The sequence below is a fragment of the Xiphophorus maculatus genome, chromosome 19 (genome assembly GCF_002775205.1).
Source record: "Xiphophorus maculatus strain JP 163 A chromosome 19, X_maculatus-5.0-male, whole genome shotgun sequence".
NCBI lineage: Eukaryota > Metazoa > Chordata > Actinopteri > Cyprinodontiformes > Poeciliidae > Xiphophorus > Xiphophorus maculatus.
The window spans coordinates 21,726,210-21,750,750 of NC_036461.1; the positions used below are offsets into that span (position 1 = coordinate 21,726,210).

The 24,541-nt window shown below is 40.2% G+C and overlaps 1 protein-coding gene across 4 annotated transcripts in view; it reads right to left on the bottom strand.

Annotated features, from left to right (window-relative positions):
* atrn (attractin) overlaps positions 1–24,541 on the bottom strand; it is a 148,329-nt gene that overhangs the window by 111,693 nt on the left and 12,095 nt on the right. For all 4 annotated transcript variants that reach the window (XM_023352309.1, XM_023352312.1, XM_023352311.1 and 1 more), the window contains exons 3-11: positions 16,422–16,535; positions 15,584–15,712; positions 13,855–14,051; positions 11,092–11,260; positions 9,781–9,871; positions 8,948–9,197; positions 7,622–7,805; positions 7,352–7,506; positions 1,085–1,169 (exon numbers count right to left, since the gene is read on the bottom strand). In XM_023352309.1, the coding sequence (XP_023208077.1) occupies positions 1,085–1,169; positions 7,352–7,506; positions 7,622–7,805; positions 8,948–9,197; positions 9,781–9,871; positions 11,092–11,260; positions 13,855–14,051; positions 15,584–15,712; positions 16,422–16,535 (1,374 nt within the window). The remainder of the gene's footprint in view (positions 1–1,084; positions 1,170–7,351; positions 7,507–7,621; positions 7,806–8,947; positions 9,198–9,780; positions 9,872–11,091; positions 11,261–13,854; positions 14,052–15,583; positions 15,713–16,421; positions 16,536–24,541) is intronic.

Sequence of the window (24,541 nt, forward strand, 5' to 3'; positions counted from 1 at the left end):
GTCTTGTTTTTCCTAAAGTTGCTTGCAGATTTAATGAGTCGCAGGTTGCAGTTTATTGGAAATAAGCAGACATAAACCCCAGAATTTGTCTGACATCCAGTTAGTTTTGGTCAGGCTCTCCTTATCCATCATTTTCCAGATGATCCGTCCCGCTGTGTCTTTGTTAATGTCAAGTTAATATATAAATTACGTTTAGCTTTGCGTTGCGCTCCAGAAAACTGCAAACATCGAGACTAATATGAACAGCGCAATGAACGTGAAAACAGCCACGAATGAACGAGTCCGTAAAGTTGTGCCACTAAACGCCATTATAACTATTAATATTAAGATAAGCGTCACAAATCTGTGCAGCCATCTGAGCTGTGGAGCCGCAGGAGAAACCCTGTGTCAGCAAACACAGGGCCGTAACACACAACCTGCACCCTGGAGTGAGGGAAGGGGACTTAAATCCTATTTATAGTTTTCCAGACAATAGAAACACACACAAAAAAAAACACGCACAAATTACTAAAGTTTTCTTGTACTGTTGTAAACAGTAAACAATCTCCCCTTCTTATAAGTGGAGATACATTGTTGATGTTACCATTATAAAATAACTTGCAATTAAGTATTGGCAAATATCAATGTAATTTTCACAGGTGGTGGAGTGTTGTTGTTGGCAGCTGCTGAAAGTAACTTTTAGTTACTTTTAATGCAACTTAGTTACTTTCCAAATCAAGTAATCAGTAATCCAAGTTACTTTTTCAATCAGTAATCCGATTAAAGTTACTGTTTCAAAGTAACTATGCCATCACTGATCGTAGCAAAGAGCCACACATTCAGAGACTGACAGCGCCAAGTCCCTCCCCCTGGCTCTGATTGGTCATTTCTAGTTAGCACTAGTAGAAGGCAGATTAGCTTGATTTTTTCACAGATTACCTGTTTCTGTCACGACATGGTGGCAGTTTCAACAAATATGTAAAAAAAAAAAATACATGTTTTATTAAAGTTACATACTGCAGCTTTAATAAGTAATCGTGTTGAATAAAAATACAATTATTTTTCTTTTTTTTTTTTTGTCTTATTTGTCGTAATGAAGACATACCTGTCACTGAAGACGGCGGAGTGTCCGAAGCGGTTCACATCATGGTGGAGGTCCGGTCGGGGCAGCACCGTCCACTCGTCGCAGGCTGAAACAAGAAGAGGAAGAAGCAGAGGTCAGAGCGACGGCCCGCTCTCGCACGTTCAATCGCGCGTTTCCTGAGGCGGGAGGATGCGCCTCGGGTGGTTAGAGAGACCTTTAGCAAATCTTCTCCTGGAGTCAAACGGAAATAAAAAAAAGAGCAAAGTGTCCATGAAGGGGAGTTGAGAGGTTAACGATGGAAAAAGTTAACAGTGCAGGGGGAAAGGACTGAATTTATTCCCAACAATGATGGAGAAATGTGTTCAAGACACTGAGGGAGGTTTCAGCCAACATCCTGTGAGAACAAGAACAAATCTATGAGGTGAGAAAGATGGCTCTTTGAAAATACATTGTTCAGAAATATCAGCTGGGGGAAAAAATTTCATTTTTTTTCGAAAAGTTAACTTGCGCTGCTAAACGAGTTTCATTTATCTTAACTGAGGGCAAAAACAGCTCTTTGGATTGTAAATGTATCCCAACACTAATTTTTGAGACTTGCCACAACTTCTTAGCTGGATGTAGGTCTGGACTTTGAGCCGTTGTGTCTCTTAAATGGCAGCGACTCTGAAGCTTTGAAACATCCTTTTTGAAAAGGACTCTTAAAGACACTGAGACAATCATGAAGTGCTTTGAGAGGATTCTTCTGAGGTACATCAGAGACTTCATCCCCGCAAACCTGGACAGCCTTCAGTTCGCCTACAGAGCGAACCGGTCAACAGAGGATGCTGTCTCCATCACTCTGCACACAGCCCTTACCCATCTGCAGCATCCCAACACCTACGTCAGGATGCTATTTGTAGACTTCAGCTCAGCATTTAACACCGTCATCCCAGACAAGCTGGTGCTGAAGCTACTCGAGGTGGGGCTGCCCGCTTCACTGTGCCACTGGATTAGAGACTTCCTCACCAACAGGCCTCAGGTGGTGAGAATAAGTGGCTCAACATCGTCCCCACTGGTCCTCAACACAGGCACGCCGCAGGGCTGTGTGCTCAGCCCAGCTCTCTTCACCCTGTTTACACACGACTGCGTGGCCATCCACCCCACCAACACAGTCGTGAAGTACGCGGACGACACAACAATAGTGGGTCTCATTTCAGACAACAACGAGACCCACTACAGAGAGGAGATTCTGCAGCTCACTCAGTGGTGTTCAGCCAACAACTTGGTGCTGAACACAGGGAAGACCAAGGAGGTCATTGTGGACTACAGAAGGTCCAGGAGGACAGATCACACTCCCCTTCTCATAGATGGAGAAGTGGTGGAACGTGTGGACAACATCAAGTTCCTGGGCCTCCACATCACGTCTGACCTCTCCTGGAACACAAACACCTCCCACCTGGTGAAGAAAGCACAACAAAGGCTCTTCTTCCTCAGGAAACTGAGACGGGCTGGACTTTCCTCACGGCTGCTCGTGAACTTTTACAGGGCGATGATCGAGAGCATCCTCTGCCTCAACATGACTGTGTGGTATGGTAGCTGCACAGCACTGGAGAGGAAACAACTGACACGGGTGGTGAGAACAGCACAAGGCATTGTGGGATGCCCCCTCCCATACCTGGACTCCATTTACACAGACCGGGTCAAGAAGAGAGCTGGATCCATAGCCATGGATTCCAGCCACCCGGGCCACAGACTGTTTGTGCCGCTGCCATCAGGCAAGCGGTACAGGAATATATGGACTACAACAAATAGACTGAGAAACAGTTTCTTCCCCACAGCCGTCAGAGCCATTACTCCCTGCCGCCCCCCCCTCCCACACATATCATAACCTCGCAGTCACACATACATATCCCCCACCCCCACACAGCCATATTGTTCTGCACTTTGCACTGTCACATTATCTGTACTTTGCCATAATTGGACCTGCTGCTACTTCTTTGGATGGTTGAGTGCCTTTAGTTAATTTAGTTGTATATATTGTTATTATTATTATTGTGTGTTTGCTTATTTATACTGTATATATTTGACCTTTTGCACGGGAGCTGCAATGGAAATTTCGTTGAATTCTGTTCAATGACAATAAATGCTATCTATCTATCTATCTATCTAAACAACTGCAGATATTTTAATCACACAAGGTTTTCCTTAACTTTTTTTTTGTCTTGTTTTAATTGTTTTGCTTTTGTGAAGCACTTTGTGATTTACCTTGTGGTCTATCTGATATTGTGCTACAGAAATAAAATTGTACTTACGTTTTTTAATTGCTTCTGAATAAGCTTAGAGCTAAACAGATCTCTATCATCTAAAATAAAATAAAAAAAAACGCATTCAAATTTGCGGCTGTGATAACGAAATACGAATACATTGAAGGGGTGTGAATACTTTTGCAAAACAACGTAAACAGAAATTTGGTCATTAAGATTTTTGTGGACAGTTTCCACATTTACCCAGCAGGGTTTGGGTCATTTTCTCCAGCAGAATAGTAACATTAGGTAAGAGCAGATTAAATTCAACTAAATTAAAATTCAAAACTACTTTATTGATCCCAAAGGGAAATTAAATATTGTTGTAACTCACATGAATTCAAATTCCTCAAATAGTTATTGTAGATAGAGATGTCTGAGGTCTTGAAAAATGACTGCAAAATATGTTTTGTGGGAAAAGAAAACCCTGAAAAAGTTCAAAGACGCCATGTTTGTCAGTTTCTGAACAACCCGGTAGCAACTGGGAACAGCAGCAGAACACTGGCTCACACTCACTGCATGTCATCCATCACACTCTGTGAGCACAAGTCATCATGGCCTCCCAGAGGAGAGAACTCTCCACATCCACGAAGAGCCAGTGCCATCTGCTGTCGCAACGAGGTGCTGCAGATGGGACCGACTAATGTCCCTCAGAGCTGGGATTCATTACAACAGCAGCAGACAATGTCAGGACATGGGGCGGCCTGTAAATTCTAGCCTTTAATTGAGTTCAGCTTGTTAAAAGTGGGGGAAGGCGAGTGGGAATTAGCTCTCTAGACTTGGCCCATCTCAAATGTAATTACCCAACAATTACCAAAGGTGCTGCTGCCAACACTCTGCAGCTGGCCGAGGTGGGCTAATTTACAGAGTCGACTTTAGTTCTTCTTGTAAAAGATATATATATATATATATATCAGGCAGAGGATGGAGAGTGGGAGCGAAAAGTTAAGGGTCAGGACAAATATTAAACTCGTTACAGAGTCGTTAAATGATTCCCCCACCCGTAGAGAAGCAGAAGTCACAGTTCCTCTGGGAAGTTTCAGTGGCGAGTGGCGACCCAGATGAGAGAGAGGACGGTCAGATTCAAACTGCACTGGTTGTCAGTCAAACTTTCTCACGACACAGAAAAGCCTGGACTTCCCGAGGGCACGCTGCAGCCTCTGGGGAAATCTGGCCGACGTCCCAGGAGCCTCCGGCCTCCAATTAACGAGGCGTTTATGACAGCACGGCAGAACGAGGCCAACTCAACCTACAACAGCGTTTGTAGGCCGATAAAATAATGAGAATCATTTACTGTGGAAAGTTTGGATCACGCTAACCTACCAACTATTGCTATAGCCGTCTGTGAAAAGGCTATAAATAAACCCATAAGAAGAGCATTTAGTCGTTTGAGCAAGCTTTTAAAAACCTATTATTAGTTTACTTATTTAATCCTGAAGGCAGCGTAGCATTTAGCAACCTTAACACATTTATATGTGTAATGGTCGAACAAAATAGAGGTCAAGACAACTGGTTGGTGGGTAGATAGTGTGATAGTTGTTGTTAGGTCTCTTATACTAAAAAGTTCATTTCTGCTTCCAGGAGAAGGGTTTAAAGTCAGATTAGAATGATTGAACTATTTGGCAAGAAGTCAAGATGAGGTTGCAAACCCTCTTAAAAATCTTTGTAGAAATGTATGAAATGATTAGAAATTATTCCGTTTCATCTCAACTCAGCTAAATGATTAAAAAAAGAGACAAATGGATGAACAGGAAATGTGCAAATTTGTTTTTTTGTTTAGAACTTTAGCGTTTTTGCTGACTTTGAAAACATTTGGCAAACTTAGCTTCCCCTAAATTATTTTTACTGGATAAGTTCTAAATTTACTCAGCGGTTTTGTAAACTTTCAGTTGAATCAAACCCGACATCTGAAGTTTTGGTTGTCGACGGTTAAGAATGTTTCAAGTAGTTAGCGTCACATTTTCTTTTCTTTTTACCCCAAATAACTTTTTCAATCAAGACACACAGATGGACATAAAAAAAGAACACAACAGTAGTGAGCAAGAAATAGACATATATATTATCTAAAGGCATTATAGCACATGTAAATTATAATGTCAACATTAAATCTGTGCTTGAAGGCTGCAGTTTTCAAGGATAGTGAAAATTTGATTTGAAGTAAACTCTTTAGCGCTAACTTCTGCTAATGCTAGTTTTTTAGCATTACTGGAACTGGAATGATTACAGTCACAATTACATTTTTAGTTAGCGGTACCCACCACTGCTCGAAATGATATCAAGTATGTTTAACAATGCTAATTACCATAATTTCTGGTCGCCGTTACTTTTTCACATGCTTTGAACACGGAAATGTGGATGATGTGAGTTCTTGAAGACAGGTATTGATACGGTGGACCTCTGGGCAATGAAGAGGACAGCACAAGCTCAAGGGCAAATTTGCGTCAAGACAACAGTGACAGTGAGAGCGACAACAAAACAAGGACCGAGGAAATGTGAGTGAGGCTGTTCCATTCCAAAACTAAAGAATACGATTTATAAATCCCTGAACGGCGTAAGACCACCATACATTAAAGATCTGCTGCTGTTGTATCAACCTTCCAGACTTCTCAGGTCTTCTGGTTCTGCTCTGCATCCCCAGAACCAGACATGGAGAAGCAGCTTTCAGCTTCTATGTGCCACAAATCTGGAACAAAGTTCCAGAAAACTGCAAAACTTCTGAAACACTGAGTTCCTTTAAATAAAGGCTAAAACCACATTCTATTTAGAGTCACTGGAACATTGACCAACATATTTGATGTGTATTGATGATTTGGATGGTGGTATTTGACAAAATGTTGTGTCTGTTGGTGGTTTATGATGTTTATGACTTTTTATTTATTTATTTATTTTTATTTTATATTTATTTATGATTTTCAAGAATAAACAGGCAAATTAGAGGACAAAACAACAAGGATAAAAAATAAAAATAAAAAAAAACTAACCAGAATCATCAAAACAAAAATCCACAGAACAGAACAATCAAAACACTGTTAGCTAATCTGATAAGAGGATAAAATGCACATCAGATTGTAGAGCGTTATCGAGCATGAGACAGAGTCCAAGCGAGTAAGAGACATTTCTGAGGACATTGAAACAAACAGCCCACCATGGAATAACAAGAAAAGATGAACACAAGTTATAATCACAATAAACATGACGAAACGGTAAATGAGTAAAATAAATTATTAGAAAATCCAGGTCCAGATGTAAACGACAGTTATTTTAGCCTATTATTTTGTATGTATCTATTGAAAGGACCCCACACATCCAGGAACTTCTGATGATTGTCAGACAAAGAGTATCGAATCTCCTCAAGATAGATACAGGACACCATATCATTAAGCCATTTCTTAAAACAAGGCAGGGTAGAGGATTTTTATGACTTTTTATTCTTGTGTTTGTATCACAAACACAAGAACAGCCTCGTTGCCATCTGCTGTCGCAACGCAGTACTGCAGGTAGGATGTCCCTCAGAGCTGAGATTTGTGCAATATAAATATACTTGATTTATTGACTTTAGTGAAATTAGAGTGCAGAAAGGAGATGAAAATAGTGATGAAAGACTTTTCCTGGTAGGCAGATGAGTTACAGGCACAGTTGGGAAAAAGCATTTACAGAATTTATATCATTAGTAGTTAAAATAAAATTCTTCATGTAAATATCTCATCTTCCAATGTGGATACCTGCAGCTTATAGAAGAGTGTGATCTATACATGTATAATTTTCCTTCTATTTTTTTTTTTCTTTGTGGATGCTTTTATTCAGATGCTCCCAATCGTCCAGAAATTACGGTATGCAAATATTTAGGTTGTCTAAAAGGTCTAGTTGAGATTCAGCTGCAGAAGAGCGTGAGAGATTTATGCATGGCTTTTAAAGCTCAACGTCACAAGTTTCTAGTAAAGTCTCATGATATAAATGGAAAGATGACAAATAGTTGTGCCGATACTTCTGTGTGGGTGTTACTTACCCAAACTGTAGGCCAGGAAGTCCGAGGAGAAGCACTTGGCGCCGTGGCTCATAGACGTGTCGTTGTGCGTGTTTCCTCCAAACACCAGCATGGCGCCGCTCACTATGACCGCCGTGTGAAGGTAGCGGAAGAAGCCGCTGTCTCTCAGAATGGTCCTGAGCAACAATACGGTGACGGTGGTTTGGACCACAGCTGACTTTTCTATTGACTTCCACACTTTGTCACATTATTTTTGTTTGTTTGTTGTTTTTTTTTAAAGAAAACCCTTACCATTTCCGTTTGTCCACGTCAAACTTGTACAAGTCTCCCGCCAGCCCGTACTTGTTGGCACTGAAGGCCTTGTAGCCTCCGTGGATGTAGATGGCTCTGGTGCTGGGGTCAAACACGCTGCTGTGGCCGTAGCCGCCTTGGACCAGCGCGCCGTCTGTACTCACCACGCTCCACGTGTTCTTCACTGGGAGGTCACACAACAGAGTCAGTGAGAAACTGGAAGGAAAGCTGCCTCATGTTGCTGAAACTTAATGAGATCCCACAGGGAAAGAAGAGCAAGATAAAAAAAAAAAAAAAACAAGACAGTAGGTGTGTCGGTGTTTCTGGTTTAGACAGAAGCCTTCTGAACTGCAGGACTCAGCTTAGTTTATGCAGCATTTCATTAGTCGGACTGGAAGAGACTCAGAAGACGGTTCAAGTTCTTTTTCAGCTCGCAACAGGGTTTGGTTATCGATCGCTAGGGTAACAAATTTTTAATTACTTCCACTTTATTAGCAATCGGCCGAAGCCAAAGGTTCATTCGTCCCGTTTTCTCAGGGAGATCAGCTCTTAGGAGGTGTAAGGATCTCTAACTGAGGTCAAGTTTCCCGCCAGCCAAACACTTTAGCATGGGTGCTACTAACAATCATTTCTGTAAAATTCTATCGATTATTCTGACGATTAATCGAATGAAAAATTTGGCACATTCTGCAGATTTTCATTTAACCACTTAACCTTTGTCTTATACAGAATATTAGGAACATATCAAAAGATGTAAATAAGCAAATAATTCAGATACTTTTTGAATAAGAAAATAAACTTTTTTTAATGACTAAACTGCATCAACAACGTTTTTAGTGGCTGTTTGTTCATTTGTCGCAAAGGATGCATCTGCAGTTAAGAAAAATACTGTTTACTAATGGGTTGAATATTTTTGAATTATTGTACTGCAAAAGGTGCTCAATATATGTATTTATTTATTTGTACATAATTTGAACCAGGGGAAGCTAATACTAGGCCACTAGAAGAGTTCTGGGTAAAACATTTTTACAGACAAACAAGAAATGGCTCTACTTTTTGTACGATTTTAGCTCAATTACTGCTCAGAGGACCCCTGCAGACCCCACTAGGGACAAGGGTGCTAGAAAATGGATGGATGGATACTGCTCAGAGGCTCTGATTCTTTCAGAAATTTGACATTTTTTTAGCGTCTGTATATTCCAGTCAACAATTAATGGATTACTAAATTAGTTGACGGTTATTTCAATAACTGATTAAACATGATTCATTCGATTAATCGCAATTACACGTTAGTGTTAAAACATGAAAACAGCCGGAGCCGCTCACCGATGTTGTACTCCTGCACATTGCTGATGTAACCGTAAAGAGGACAGTGTCCAAACAGGACCAGCATGACAGGACTGTCCCACTCTTGCGCGGGCGGCACTATGTGGGCCGAATGTCCCACCACAGCGTACTGGTCCTTGGGCCGGGGGGTAAGGAGGACCCAGGTCTGGTTCTGGATGTGGAAAACCCACAGCTGACTCGACACATTTCCGGTTGAGTCGATCTTTCCGCCGTACATGTAGATCTTCCCCTGGAAGAAAGAAGAATTCTTTCAGATTGTTTTTTTTTTTTTTTACTCGTAACAAGACCGTGTATTAAGTGAAAAAAAATCTGCCAGTTGAACCAATACCGTCTTAATATTAAGGAATTATTGACTTGCTGAAAAGTTACTTGTATGCTAGTGCACTTGAAATAAGACAAAACTAAGATATTTGCACTAGAAACGAGACCAAACTTGGTAAGATTTGGTGTTTTTCAAAGTAAAAAATACAATTAACTCATAAATACCACATATTAATATGCTTGTCCTGCACATCAGGACACAACTATGATTTATTATTCCATCAGCAGATCCAGACATGCTGACTGGAATTGCCTAAGATGCTGCAGCAAAACATCAAAACCTGAACATTTCTACATTAGATAGACACAGATTAAGCTGCGAGTCCAGAAGAAGAACCTTGAGATAAAGCTTCTGTTTCTGGTGTAGAGGCCCCTGATTCTCTTCTCATTTCAACTCTAAACATCATGAACTTTAGGCTAGTTAACTATATAAAACGTTCATGGAGTTTTTTAGAAATACTTAAAGCCACAGGCAGCAATCTCTCAGCTACCTCGTGCAGAGCCAGTGAGTGACCATATCGAGGGGTCACCGTGTTGACGGAGGGGTCAAGGGTCAGCCAGGTCTTGCTGCTGAGGTTGTAACTAAAAGAAAATAGAAAGAAGCGGAAAAATGATTTCGGTTTAGATTTGAAAACGTCTCCGCCTCAAAAGCAACTCATCCGTCTGTGGAAAACAAAACGGAGGGGAAACAAGCCCTTCATTTGTTCTGACGAACAAACAAAGCTGCTCAGGTTGATCTGCGGAATCTACAGGAGGCTAATCACTTCTACCAGAGGAGAACAGACGGAAAGGGTCGAGCCACGGGCCTCTGGTGGGAGCAGAAACAACAACCAGGGATGTCCACACTGTCTGTGATGCCCCCTGCTGGCCCATTCTCATAAAAACACTTGGGGCAGGCCGAAGGGAGGAAAATAAACTTATCAAACCCTGTGGGTACTCAATGTGAAATCTGCAAAAACAGGAAACTAGAAGCAAAGGGGAGAAGGAGAGAGTGGAGGAACAAGAAAAAGGGAGGTCAGCCACAAAGATGCATATTAGAAGGAAAAGAAAGGACGGAAGGAAGGAAATTTGTTTGCAATGAATAAAAAAAGATAGAAAGGAGAGAAGAAAGGAAGGGATGGATGGATGCAGCATAAAATTAATGGCGGACTGACCGAAGGCAGGAAGACACAAGAGACGCACGGAAAGGGAGGAAGGACGGAAAGAAAGGAGTTAGAGCACAAGGATGGAAGGACAAATGAGAAGAAAGAAAGACACGAAGAGCGAAAGAGGAAAGGGCGCAAGAAAGGAAGGAAAAAAGGGAAGCAGCATTTAAACAGTGGGACAGGGAATACACTCTTATTTTCTTTTTCGATCTTTTTTTCAGTCCTGGAAAAACACTGAAACCAGTATTCTGATTTTCCCCTCATATTTATTGCAGTTTTAGGGTATGAATAAAAAAAAATTCCAAAACAATCCTGAGCTTTGATTTTTTATTTCAAGGGAATGGTGTGATATTCCAGAGTGGTGTTTAAGATGAAGAACGTTCTCCAACTTATTTTGGACATAAAAATATTTTCATTTTAGCCTTGTGTGGGAAGAAAAATTCTCTCACTGTTCTTTATTTTCTCAGTAAAAATTTCAGTGTTGTTAATTCCCTGTGACAGTCAAATTCTGCTGTTGCCCTCAAACACATCAGAAATATTTAAGCCCATCAGTCACATGTGCTGCATTCCAACTCCTGCAGTCAGACCAGCATGTTCTCATCTACTTGGACCAGAACTGCAGCCTGTAAACCCAGATTGAACATGTGAACTACTCACGCTTTGACCATGTGGTAGTCGGACGTGTTGAAGACGTAGCCTCCGATGACCCACATGACGCCCTGCTCCACCACGGCCTTGTGGGACGCCCTGGCCAGGCCGGGCTCCAGGTGCTCCTCGCGGCTCCAAAACGAGGAGTTGGCGGGAACCGAGACGGAGCAGTCCAGACCTGAGGAGGGACGGAACCGACGAGTCGGAGAGTTTCTCAGCTCACCAGATTTCACCGTTGGGATGGTGTGTTCAGGTGTGGGTTGCATTTTGGTCCCAAGGAACCAAAGCACCTTCTTAAAAAGGCAATTTTATGTGTTTTCCAGGCACATAGTGCCATTTCATATCACTGTTGATTAACCAAGTTACTTTCAGTTGTTATAAAAATGTTATGCATATCAAATACGACTCTTGCCTAGAAACTAGAGGTGACAACATATTTGTAAGTTTGAAAAGTGGAATACTTTGTAGTGAATCTGTTTGTGCTTGAGTTGACATTCTAGTTGGGATGCAAACTGGACCAGATTTCCTTCATTTTGGGAGATTTTTGATCAACCGATATGTACATGAGAAACCAATCTTATCCGTCGATCTCATCAACCTTCACAAAGGTCTGGAATTCAGCCACCGTTTGCTCTGCTTTGAGAGAAGACTGACTGACCCACCCACCAGCTCACAAGAAAAAATAAATAAACAAATAAAAATTGGCCAAAATCAGAATCAGTGGGTCAGCTTTTTTTTTAAAGAGCTATGCATCCTTACATTTCAGTTTTTCATATTAAAATCATGTACAGAAGAACCACATTCACTCTGGAAACACCAACTGTTGCCTTGTTGGATCGAGTGCAGCAACTCCATCAGATGGCAGCAATCATAGGTGCCTTCCTGTGTTTATGAACCAGAACAATGTGGCCGACATAAACCGGAATCCTCGGAGAACGGGTGGGAAAGAAAGAGAGAGAGACGGCCTTTCTGCTAAAACAGCGTGCAAAAAATCGTAGTCAAGAAACGGAAAGATTGATTGTTTCTCATCGGCTGCCTGTGGTAGAGTTCATCTCTAATCTCTGATGGCCCAAAACAATGGCGGCGTTCTGGCTCTTCAGCACTTTCAGAAAAACCACAAACTGTAGCGTCTGGTCCTTCAAACTGCCGTCGCTTTCCGCAGCAAAAAGATCAGCCGCGAGGCCCGCTCGACTTCACAGACATCTGCCCACGTTTGCACTTGTTGGCGTAGAAAATGAGATGACTCTGAAGAAGGCAGTAAAAAAAAAAAAAAAAAAAAAGCAGGAGAGGCTGCAGTTCCGCCGTGAAAAGCCCCCCCATGACAAAGGTAATAAAGGCTAAAGAAAGGGCCTGTCTGTTGCTAACCTCCCTCAGCTTTTGGTAATGAGATAATAAGCACGCAGAGCTGTTGATATAAGTGCAGTTAAATTGAGCGGCGGTGTCTGTTCGTGCAGAGCAGCGCCGCGGAGCCGTTAGAGCAGCTAACAAAGCAGCTGGAAGGGCCAGATGGTTCGGGTTCAGGGACACAATAATGTCACCGAGAAAAAAAACAAACAGCAGCAGCAGATTCGGCAAAAAGTTGAAGTCATTCTGAGTAGAGCAGGTGGATGTTCAGGGCAACAAAAGCTTCGATAATAGCAGAAGCACCAACTTTAGTCGCAGAGCTGAAATAATGGTGCTGGAGAGATTAAATAAAACATTATTATATCTTAGTGCTATTATTATACACACAGTTATTCTAGAGTTGTATGAAGGTTTAGCACCGTCACATTTTTCAGGTTGAAAATTCAACACTTTTTCAGATTTCTGTAGTTGGAGTTTATTATTCTAGACTCCATATCACAAAACATTCATTTATTTGCACTAGACACAAACCAGGAAGCAGCACAATGGGGAAGTTGGCTTGAGATTCGGTCATGTGCTAAAGGGTCATTTCACAGCCTTTTGTCAGCTTACATCAGATCCATTACAAATTGAATAATAATTTATTCGACAGGTGGTGGAATCTCTCTGCTGCGTTTTTATTTACCCTCTTTTTGCTTTATCTGTGCACATAGTAGACATTATGGTTTGAATGGGAGATGATGGTGTGTGGGGTGTTTTGTAGGCTTAAAGTTAAGAGTTGTCCCGATCCGATATTGGTATCCATATAGTATCGAACTATATCGGCCTGCATCTAAAAACTGAGATGCTCCAGGATTTAGTCCGGCCCAGAATTTCTATTCAGCAGTGCTTGAGTCCCGCGACCCATTTGTCATTAACAAATGGGTCAATTGTTTCCATACCTATTGTTGTTGACTATTATTGTTCTTTTGTTACCAAATTGCATGGCAGCTTCTGCAACACCTTTTTAAAAATGTGAGTGTGAGCCCTAAAAGTCAAACACTGAACTCATTTTTACACACAGACTGAGCAGAATCAAGCTAGTTAGAAAAGTTTGTAGTTTTTCTGAACGGTTATCAGCTCTTAGTGTGATCCAACCACTCCACATGAAACAGTGATTCTGTTTCATGTGAAGCTGTCCAGTCTAATTTTTGGCTTTTTCCCCCTACTAAAAACAACTCTGTGGCCGTATGAAAGAGAATCATAAACGCCAAAAAGCAGCAGACTGTGCTTCAGTGAACATCTCATATTAATAATTCTGCGTGGTGAAGCTTCTGACCACCATTCAGTTTCACTTCTGATAACAGAGTGCTTTAATACCCGACATGGGAAGCGCTGCGGTTTGTCACGTTTCATGTCAGAACGCGAAGCGGCAGAAGCAATGCCTACCTTGCCACCCGGCTTTGCAGATGCAGCTCTTTCCCTGGCAGCGGCCCCTTTCAGGGTAACCGCAGTCATCCAGGCAGTATGGGATGTCGCAGGCTTCGCCCTTCCAGTTGGCTTCACACTCGCAGTAAACGGAGGCGGTGGAGTTGCCCACCCGGCACTCGCCACGGCCAGAGCAGTTGTTGGGACACGTGTTGACCCTACCATGGAGACGCACACGGGGAGAAAGACAGAAACAAGGCGTCAGCATAAACAATGACGAACGCATTTATGACAGATGCATTCATTCTTAGAATAGAACACAGGGCTTAGTTAAATAACAACTTTTGCTGGACAATAAATTGTCCCAGAAGTTACTGTGATAAATTATAATATTGTTGCTTTGAGTAGTTCAAGTAACATAATGATAAAGACATAATAATGGTTTCCATTAAGTGAGAAACTTATTTAAAATCACATGTGAATACGTTTTTTCATTAAATAAGTCATTAGAAAAAACATGCTATACCATGACACTCTACTTCCTGTCATCATCTTCCACATGGTTTGTGCCAGTGGCAACAACCGGTTGTTGATCATGTGACCAGTGTGATGGAAAAGTGTTTCCATTGCAGTTTTGTGATATAAGCCAATTTTGATGCGACCCAAAAAAACAACAACACATCATTCTAGTGCCAAAACTTTACTGAAAAACATGTTTCTTTTTTCAAAATTGCCATGTTTCCACTAAGAAAAGTTATTCTCAAACTGTTACATTTTGCAATCATAAAATTATATATCAAGACACAACATAAGAACTCAAAACCGTCTGGGCTTCTTTTAATTATGGAGAATTTACCCTCCTGATAGGAAAGAATGTTTTCCACAAAGGAAAAAACTAAGTTGTGTCATAAATTTTGATCGAAACTGAAGCTTTCAGCCATCAAAGCAGGACACGGCAGTGAGATGTTAATTTCTCTCCTTGAACAGGAATTGGAAGCGAGGCGAAAGACACAAAGGGTCTCCCTCCCATCATTCTTTCATGTTCCTTGTTTTGGTTAAAGGTTTGATGTTCCGGCTACTCCGCCTTTCCCAGACACCAAAGATTGCCCGGGGGCGCACTGCCTTCATCCCGACTGTGTGTTTCTCCGCCAGCACAGACTCTCATCGCGATGGCAACGGTATTGATGAAGTAGGGAAGAGCCTGGGGAGGGGAGCCGCTGGGCTCTTTGGAGATGTTAACACCGGACAGTGGTTCTGCTTGGGGTTTGAAAGTCTTTTGGATTTTCTAAGGCAAATTTGATGTCTAAAGGATTTGTTTTTCCCATTTTTCAAAATGTACCTTTTCTTTAAAAAAAAAAAAAATTACCAGAAAAAATGAATATCCTTTTTTCATGAGACTTTAGGATGACAAATTTAAGATGTTTTAAGACCTTTTTAATGCCACAGTGAGCTAGCTTGATAGCTATGCAGCTAGCCTAGTCACAGGATGGACTGCGCTATGGCAAAGCTTTGCCTGACCAAAACTCCCACAAAGACAAAAAACTACATATACAAGAATATGAGATTAAAGAGTCCAACAAAGTTTAAGACCCCAAACTTATTGAACTGCACTCATCATAAGACGACACCACATAATAATTCATTTATCATCAATCTAGTGTACTATAAAAAGTCAAAACAAAAGGGATTTTTTTTGTCAAATGCATATGTAACAATATATAAATTGTGATAACCGTGGAGGAGAGCTCACCTGTATGAAATATTGAAGCCTGTCAGGTTGTAGGCTGCATCACTGAAGAAGTGCAGCAGGGCGTAGCCGGACTGGGACACCACCTCAGGAACCGTCTCATTCCCGTATCGCTCCGGAACAATCAGCCCACTGTAAGAAAAATACAAAACGAAAAACAAATAGCTACGTCTCAAATCTTTCTTTACATGGTAAGCCTATGTTGAAACCAATCCCCAGTTCGAACACTACAGTTTAATGTACGGAATTGTTTTATTTGTTCATTTGTACAAAATAGTATAAAGTAATTTGTAATTCCTCAGTTTTGTTATTATAACATATCAAGGGTTCCACAGAAGTTGGCAAATTTCTAAATATCTTAAGTGAAATTTTTAGGCCTGCACTGATTGCAGTTTTCTGGCCGATCACAGATCTTTGAAAAGCCTGACATACCAATTCTGATTTTGGCCGATGTCGACTTTTTACTGTGAAAAGTCGATATATATTATGACAAAGTTTCAAAGTTGACAAGAGTGGGGTGGCTGTTGTGTTTGTGGATGTAGATAAGATTGGTTTCTCACGGAAGTATCGACCAATTGCCCATGATCCAGAGCAAGGAAATCTGGGTTGATTTTTTGGTGCACTCCTAAAGTTTTTTTATTGGACTTGTTAATGTGTTTGACAACTTTCCTACTTCTAAATAAGAGTTGTCTGACCTATTATCAAAGAAGGATTGTTTTGTGTTCCGATAGCACAACAGCCCAAACTGAAAATCTATATGCTGAAGTTAAATTTAACTTCAGGGGTTAAATTTAACTTCAGCATAAAGAAAGGATCTACTAACTCACTGATTGGTACCAACCTGAAAGCAGCGAGCAGCGGCGCGTAAATGGAGTCGCCGTCGTAAACGTAGAGATGGTCCCAGCTGCATTCAGTGGCAAAGTGGTTGAATCGTAATCTCAGAACGGTGTTTGGCCTGCAGAAGAGAACAGAGTTTTATTATTATTATTATATCTGTGTGACCACTGAGGAAGTGGAAGGTGTTCCTGATTTAAAATGTATCATTTTACATAAATGTGTGGCAAGAACTTGAGATTTGTTTTACATTTAAAAAAGACCAGTGTGCTAATTATAATCTCCTCTTTAAACTAAAACATTAAGGTTTCGTCATAGTTCATGTAAACACATTTCTGTTTTAAATAGAAATTTATTCCTGACCAAAAGTCCAAGTAGAGCTTTAAAAGTGATGGATTCTGCAAACGGGCCGTTTCTGAAACTGCTGTTAACTATTTTTGCAGCTGCTGTTCTCTAGCATTAAAAGTGGAAAAACCCTGAAGTGATAAAAAGTACTTAACAAAACACCCACGTAAAAAAGAAAAATTATATTACACATTTTACAAGCTATATCCATACACACACGGACAGGAAGCAGGCCTCCAACGAGAGCGCTGCCAGTTCAAACAATGAAAGGAACAATAAAACTCCCAAGGTGGCCACTCAATATAGCAGCAAAACATGTTTCATATTTCAATCTTTACTGGGGTATATAAGTAAGAGCAAAAATACTTTTTAAAAAAGGCTGGAAAATTAAAACCTCTGAGTTACTAATGTAAGCTCAAATACCAGAAAAGGGACTGGATGTTTATAGTTCAACTATTAGAGCCTACAGGTGAGAAACTCAAAAGTCTGATCTTTTTCCATTCAGCGAACGCACATAGCGAAGCTATCAGGATGCTCCAACAACATGCTTCAGTGTGGAAGTTGTGACGGAGCAAAGATTACTCAGTTTTCCGAATGCGTGAAGTGCTTAAATCAATTCTAACCCTTCAAAAGAGGCTTTAATATAGGATAGGATTTTTAAAAAAATACTCTGTTGTCCCATAAGGACAGGTCTTTGAAAGCAGAAGTGCAGCGTCTGTAAGATACAGATGCAATAATATAGAAACTTAAACGTACAGTACAGATTGGTTTAAAACAGTAGTACCACTCTGGCATCTAAAAACAAGAAAGCAAAATAGATAAGTAGTTAAATTAACGTACAAGACTTCCATGCTTTATTTTCCATGGAGACATGTCGACTGTTTAGTCAAAACTTTTCATACTTCTGCAGTTTTAGTGATTACATGCCTGACTTTTCCCAGCTACAAAAAGGAGCAACAGAAGGTCATATCAGACTATTAGAGGCTATTTGATCTGGACCTGACTTGAGGAATTCTGAACATGTTACCACTCGGCGTCTCCTTTTATTGTTGCTAAAGAGCATATAGCAGGAAATGTTAGCAACCAATAGAAATCACATAGTTAAAGTAAGAATCTGCATCCTCCAGGAAGCACACATCAGAGACTGAAGACTCATCTTCATTTTCAAAAACAGATGCCAACATGTCAATTTCAAATGATTTTGTCTTTTAGGTCCTGTTCTGCATCCACGGAGCCTCCTTTTAAAGTCCTCTAGGATTTGGGGGTCATAATTCACATGTTATGTAGGCTTTTGAGACTCTCATCAGCGGCGCCCAGTTGTAAAAACAATACAAAACTAGAGGGAATAATTATCCAAACAGCAACGCCTCAACCAAAGAAATGATGAGCAAAAGTCTCCAAAGAACAAATCAGAGCTAAGCTACTCCTGCTACTGAGTATCTCTCTTAGAATCTGAAAAGTTGAGATTAGATTTCCATCTAGAAAAGCAAAATGCTAATCAATATTAGGAACCGGACAGAAGAAAAGAGGCTTGAGGAATGTACAAGGATTACTTTACTAGAACTAAAAACTGAAACCTGAATGAACATTCGGCAAGCCTGATCATTTCACAATGCGTAAGAGGATTTCACTGCACCAATCAGGCTTTTACTGCTCTATGCCAATTCCCAGTTGTCTGACCAATTGATTCCTATTTACTATACTTTATTTTTGTTTCAAAATGCAACAATTAAGTGCTTCAAACAATAGCTGTGTTTCCAATGACCACATAATTGCACAATTTGTCTTTTTTATTTTTATTTTTTTTTATTTGCTGAGTGGAAACCTGCCAATTTTGAGTTTTGGGTTTTTGATACGTTTTATCAAAATTTCTTTTCGACATATTTACCAAAACAGTAATGGAAACATACTGTATATACCATCACATGAGCCACATCATCAACAACCGGATGTTGTCACTGGCTCAATCCACGAAGAGGACGAGGACAGGAAGTAGCTGGAGAATCGTGGAGCGGCGTGTTTCTTAATGACTTATCGCATGAACACACTTATTCACATGTGATTTTAATTGCATTTCTTATTTAATGGAAACACCACTATTGCAAAATTATGTTTTTTCGATATCATTGACAAAGTTTTGTGCACATTTGTAACGGAAACGCAGCTAGTGTCAAAATAAATAAATAAATAAATAAAAAATAGAGCAGATTCCTTGATGTAGGTAGGAGTTTTGAATCTTTGTAACTCCAGCCTTTAAGAGTTCTTATTCAACTCAAAACAAACCATTTTGTTCACGACTTTACAGACAATAGTGGGGCTTTTCGGTGCCGGTGCATTCAGTGAACAGAAAAAAAGTAGGGTTTTTTGGGGGGCATTTCACATGCCAATCATAGCCATTTGATTGTTGCATCACTAAATTTGACCACCAGCCGCAGCAGACAGCAGAGCAAGCCTGCTTACTGAGGCTTTTGACAAAAAACATGAGATTCATATAAATATGTCTCAGCTGCAAATCTATTTAACGTCCCAAAACGAAATCACTCACAAGAGAACAAAGATCCCTTCTGTGCTTCTTTGGTGAAATACAGGATGTACGAAGTGTGTTATGAATGGTCACATTTTTGTCCTAAAAATGTGACCATTCATTTAAGTAAAGTGGAGATTCATTTGTCCCCTCTCTGAGAGGAAAACTTAAACTAGGCATGACAACAGCCCCCGAGCCCCTTCATTACAGGGCAAGACTTGTGACCAGTCACACAAACTGGGGACAGGCTAAGGAGGCGCAACAAAGAAATGTCCTCTTCTACATTAGCAGCAGCCAGTAGAGTCTCTTTGAGCGTAAGAGCAAAAAAAAAAAAAAAAACAACACCACACAAATCAGGTCTAAATGTCTTCATGGGTCACGTCACTGCAAGCCATTTAATTTAAGGAAAACATGTCCAGTGGTACAAAGTTATTCCTTTTACGGTAAAAGGGTTCTGCAAGTTTCATCAACTTGAATTTAAGTCTTTCTAACACCATTGTGAATGAAATATATGCCCTGTATCGCAGCAAAAAATATCAAGTTGTCTGAGTTGTCTGTGTGCAACTCAAAAAATATCAAGCTAGCTTGATGTTTTTTGTAAGGATGGAAAACTATTAAAGAACAATTGGTACCGCTTGTGAGATTAACCATTTTTGAGCATATTTTAACTATTTAGTCACATTTTTTCTTTAGTTTGAGACATTAATTACAATTCCTTTTGATCTTTTTCCCTGTTTGTCCTCACAGCTGCATCTGTGGCTCTCCATTTTAATTTGGTTCCCCCTTCTCAGCTGTCTTTCCCTCCTTAGTAGCTTTGTTTAAAAAAAGAATCTTCAATAGGCAAGGCTGGTGATTGACCACAGAGTTTAAAACGTCCGACTTCAGAGTTTGTGTCGCAACACATGTTTTTAAATCAGCACTAGCAGCGCCACCATTTTCCGGGGAGCTTTTGTCACGCCAAGGAGTTGAAAACTAAGAATATGTCTGTGTGCAACTCAAACTTTTTCCTGACAGAAAAGTCCTGCAAGGAAAAAATAAACAAAAGAAGACATTTTCAGGACTTCATTTTAGATGCATGAATTTAAGACCTTTTTAAGGAAGCGCAGACAGCCTGTTTAAAGTTATTGATGCAAAGTCATCAATTCTGTACAATTCGATACATCTCTTTCTACCTTCCTTTTAAGATTCATGTGACATCTGAAGAGAATTGAATGTCACAACAATGAAATTCAATCTTTCTTATTGGGATTTTCTATGTGCTGCTGGATGTCATACACAATCTATCACTATTTATCCAGTGTGATGTATGAAAATATGCCACCAATATGAATATAAATTTGAAAAACCAATCCTGGTGCAATGCACTGTGTCACCTCCAGTATACTAAATATCGTGGAAAAGTTTAAGCGGTGTGAATACTTCTTAAGACACTACATGCTACTAATGAATGGTGTCACAGTGGGGCATTTAAACAAAGAAGAAGAAAAAAAGACATGTCCTGACTATACAGAATGGATTCTCATTCTCATAATGGAGAGCAAGACATCATGATGTTCATCTTTTGGATTCCCTTTTGATCAGTGGGAGTTTCTTTAGTGCTTGACACATTTATTGGTGTTGATAAATCTGCTGTCTAAGATTTGTGAGCTTAGCCCGTCCAATCCGTCCTCTGGGAAGCTGTTATGCTGACCTAAAACAATAGGCAGTATTGGATTTCTTGCAGTTACTTTGTTCCCAATTTTCATCCGTCAGTGTCTGGAAACTATCTCCCTAGCCTCGGCGGATCAGAGCGACGGATTCTGCACACAACTTTTATGAGTTTGCTGTTGTTCCTAGCAAAAGGTTCTGATTTCAGGAGAGGAAAAAAGGCTCATTTTAAAAATAATTTCAATTAACGGGGTAAGAATTGGCTTTAAAGGTATAAAAGAGTTTTAAACTGTTCCTATCTTTATGAAGGACTGACGATTTGGATAGATTCTGTTTTTTCCACCAGATATTGTCCGTAGATTAGGTGTCCTTCGGGTACCCGGCTTAATAACTACCGAAGAACAGTACAGCTAACATCCAGCACTTTGTTGACCCAAATGTGATTGTTCAGCTTCATCACAGGCTACGTTCACACAGCAGGCGAAAGCGACCCAAATCCTAATTTTTTTTTGTCCATATGCGACCTTTAGCTGGCACTTTGTCACTACGGTCTGAATTGCAGTGAAAAATTCTGATCTTTAACAACAATAAATATATATATATTTTTTTAAATCTGATTTAAGACACTTCCATACGTGGTACTAATCCGATTGTTTTCAAAATGTCTGCAGTCTGAATTGGCATATCGCATTTGATTCAACTTTTATGTTGTTGGTGCGACGTGTGTCGTAAATTTGCACCAGAGGAAGCCAAACCGGACTGAAAATAACAATAGCTGAAAAATGTGAATCATGGAATTATGAAAGAAATCCGTGTCACAATCCAACCACTTTGATACATATTCATATACAAATAACTTTTTGTCACAGTTAAGCAAGGTAGGTGGCATCAGCTAAGTCACTCACTCTTAGGCTACCTAGCAACAACCTGTTGAGTAACTTGCGCAACAGCAGTTTCAGGTTTTGCCAGCGTGCTTCATAGCTGCTTAAAAATAAAACATAAAAACCCTGTTTCCAACACCAGTTTGGCAGGATTTCATATATTTAAAACAAATAAAAACTAATCAATAATGATCAATATCGAATGATACGATGAAACTCATATTGTGATACGTTTTTCAGCCATGTCGTTCAGCCCCACTTGACAGCAGCAGATTGTACTTCACCCAGGCTTTAGAGTGGAACCGAGCAGTAGAGAGCCCAACTCCACACGTTGCAAAGAGATTATGTAACCCAAAAAAGACTCCAAACAAGTAAAACTGGAGAAAAACAATCATCCACCCATGGAAGTGTCCATAGCTGTGGGGGAGCTGGTGCTTTTCTCACCAAGTCATCGGCGAGATGCAGGGCGTAGCTTGGATAATTTGCCAAACCATTATAGGGCAAAACAGAGACAGAGAAGAAGAATGCTCACTCTCACTGCTCACACTCAGTAAGGGCAACTAAAAAGAATGTCCCTAATCTGTAGGAAGCTGGAGTATCCAGAGAAAACCCACACACACACACACACACGGAGAAGATACAAAGACTATGCAGAAAGAACTGAACCGGCTCACCAGAACAAATCATGCAATATTATAACATGTCTGTTTATTTAGCACTTTAAAAAAAACAAGTACACATGGTTAACATTGTGCTATCAATGCAGTGTAGCAAGACTGAACTCAGTTTTACTTTATCAAGTCATAAAAAAAACACCAAAGGAAGTAAAATTAAGTTGAGGAGTGGAGATGAACTGATCAGATAATATCTGTATCCATCTTGATATTGAAAAAATATGTATATATCAGGTATCGGTGCCTATGTCCCCGATCCATAAGGACAGATCTATTCAGTCTAATCCTATGCACTGTGATTTCAGTGATGTCATACTTTATTATTATTTTACATAAAATTTAGAATTCCTAATTGCACTTTCTGAACCATTTGACAGAAAGTTTGTTGCAGTTTATTTTTGCATGTTTGAACAAGGTAGCCAACATATTGTGTTTGTCATTTTCAGTTTCCTTTTTGTCATTTTCCATTGGCTGTTCTACTCCTAACTGCACTGACTGAACAAATTAAAAATTGTGTTTCATGTTCGACATGAAAAACATGTCAATACACCAACAGCTTCTGAAGCTGTTCTGGTGCAGAGTTAGCAAAAAATAATTCAGTATGTAAGTGTTTAAAAAAATCGTTTTAAGTCAATTTAGCGCTGTTTTTCTGTATTCAGTTGGTATCGGCGGATATTAAACTTCAGATATCAGTATCTGAAGAGAAAAAAAAATGGATCACTGCAGGGATTAGTTGACACCATAAGTGACATCAAACATTTAAAAAAAATGTTGATAGCGAGTTTTATTGTTATGTTGTAAAGAGCAGAACCACTTCAATGTTGTTTATAGAACTGCCATGCACTACAGGAAGTTTTGGTGACAGTTTCACTTTAAGTTTCTGCTGGCATTGTCTGTCTGCTAGCAAGTTAGAGGCAAATCAGAGTTCTCATTCAGCAGCAGCACGACTGCAGTGCAGGAGCATCAACACAGGCACATAAGGACACAGCAGGGCTTTGTGACAACTCCAAATGGATACGTGTTGTTGCATTAAAGTCACAGTGTGGTGCATAATTTTACCTATGGCAGTAATAGGCGCCAATATTGGTAAAGATTCCAAGGACAATATCGGGTGTGATATGTGGTTATTTTCTTCTTTCCCTTGGAGCGAGTATCAACAGAGGAAATGGTGTTCATGTTGTAAGATTAGCTGTTCAGTAATGTTTAACTTTTAACAGGGAATCTCTGGACAACCTTTGGTTAAGTATGTAATCTAAAACACTTGACATGGGTGAGAATTGGAAAGAACTGTTCTACCCCGAAGATATGTTCTTGAAAACACAGTTTGTGATTTATGAAATGTTTTCCATCTGTGAAAACAAATAGTGCTCTCTATTGCAGGGACAGTAAAACATTTTAGTTTTAGTCTTTAATGCAGCTTGAATGGTTTACTCTAAGGCAGTGGTCCCTCCCCAACCCCCGGGCCGCGGACCGGTACCGGTCCGTGGACCAATTGGTACCGGGCAGCGCAAGAAATAATTAAATATTTCCGTGTTATGTATTGAGTCTGGAAGATCTTTTATTTTGAAAATCCTTTAACCGGACTCTGTCGGTCACTTCTTGCGCAACATTGAGCCCACAAACAGCATCGGTTTCGGTCTCCTTCACCCTCGACCCGCCCGGTTTTCTTTTCCAGAAGCGCGCACCCACCCTCCCCTGGTCCGCAGCAAATTTGCGAAGTCTTAACCGGTCCGCGGTACTAAAAAGGTTGGGGACCACTGCTCTAAGGTAAATCAATCATTGAAATTGTCTCTTTTCCCCCCATAAAAAGTAGAATTATGTCAAATTACGAACTGTGTTCTAAAGAATCTGACCCAGTTCCAGTGAGATTTTTTCATTTTCAGTAGTAGTCGTTCTGCTGAAGACACACCTTATGATTTCACCCATGATACCCAGTTGGGAAAGGTTTGCACTAGTGCACATTTTTGATGGTTTTACTATTATTTTAAGACAAATTGTGACATATTTGACATTTAGAGCACTCTTTAGTATCCTATATTTGTGATTAGCACAGCTA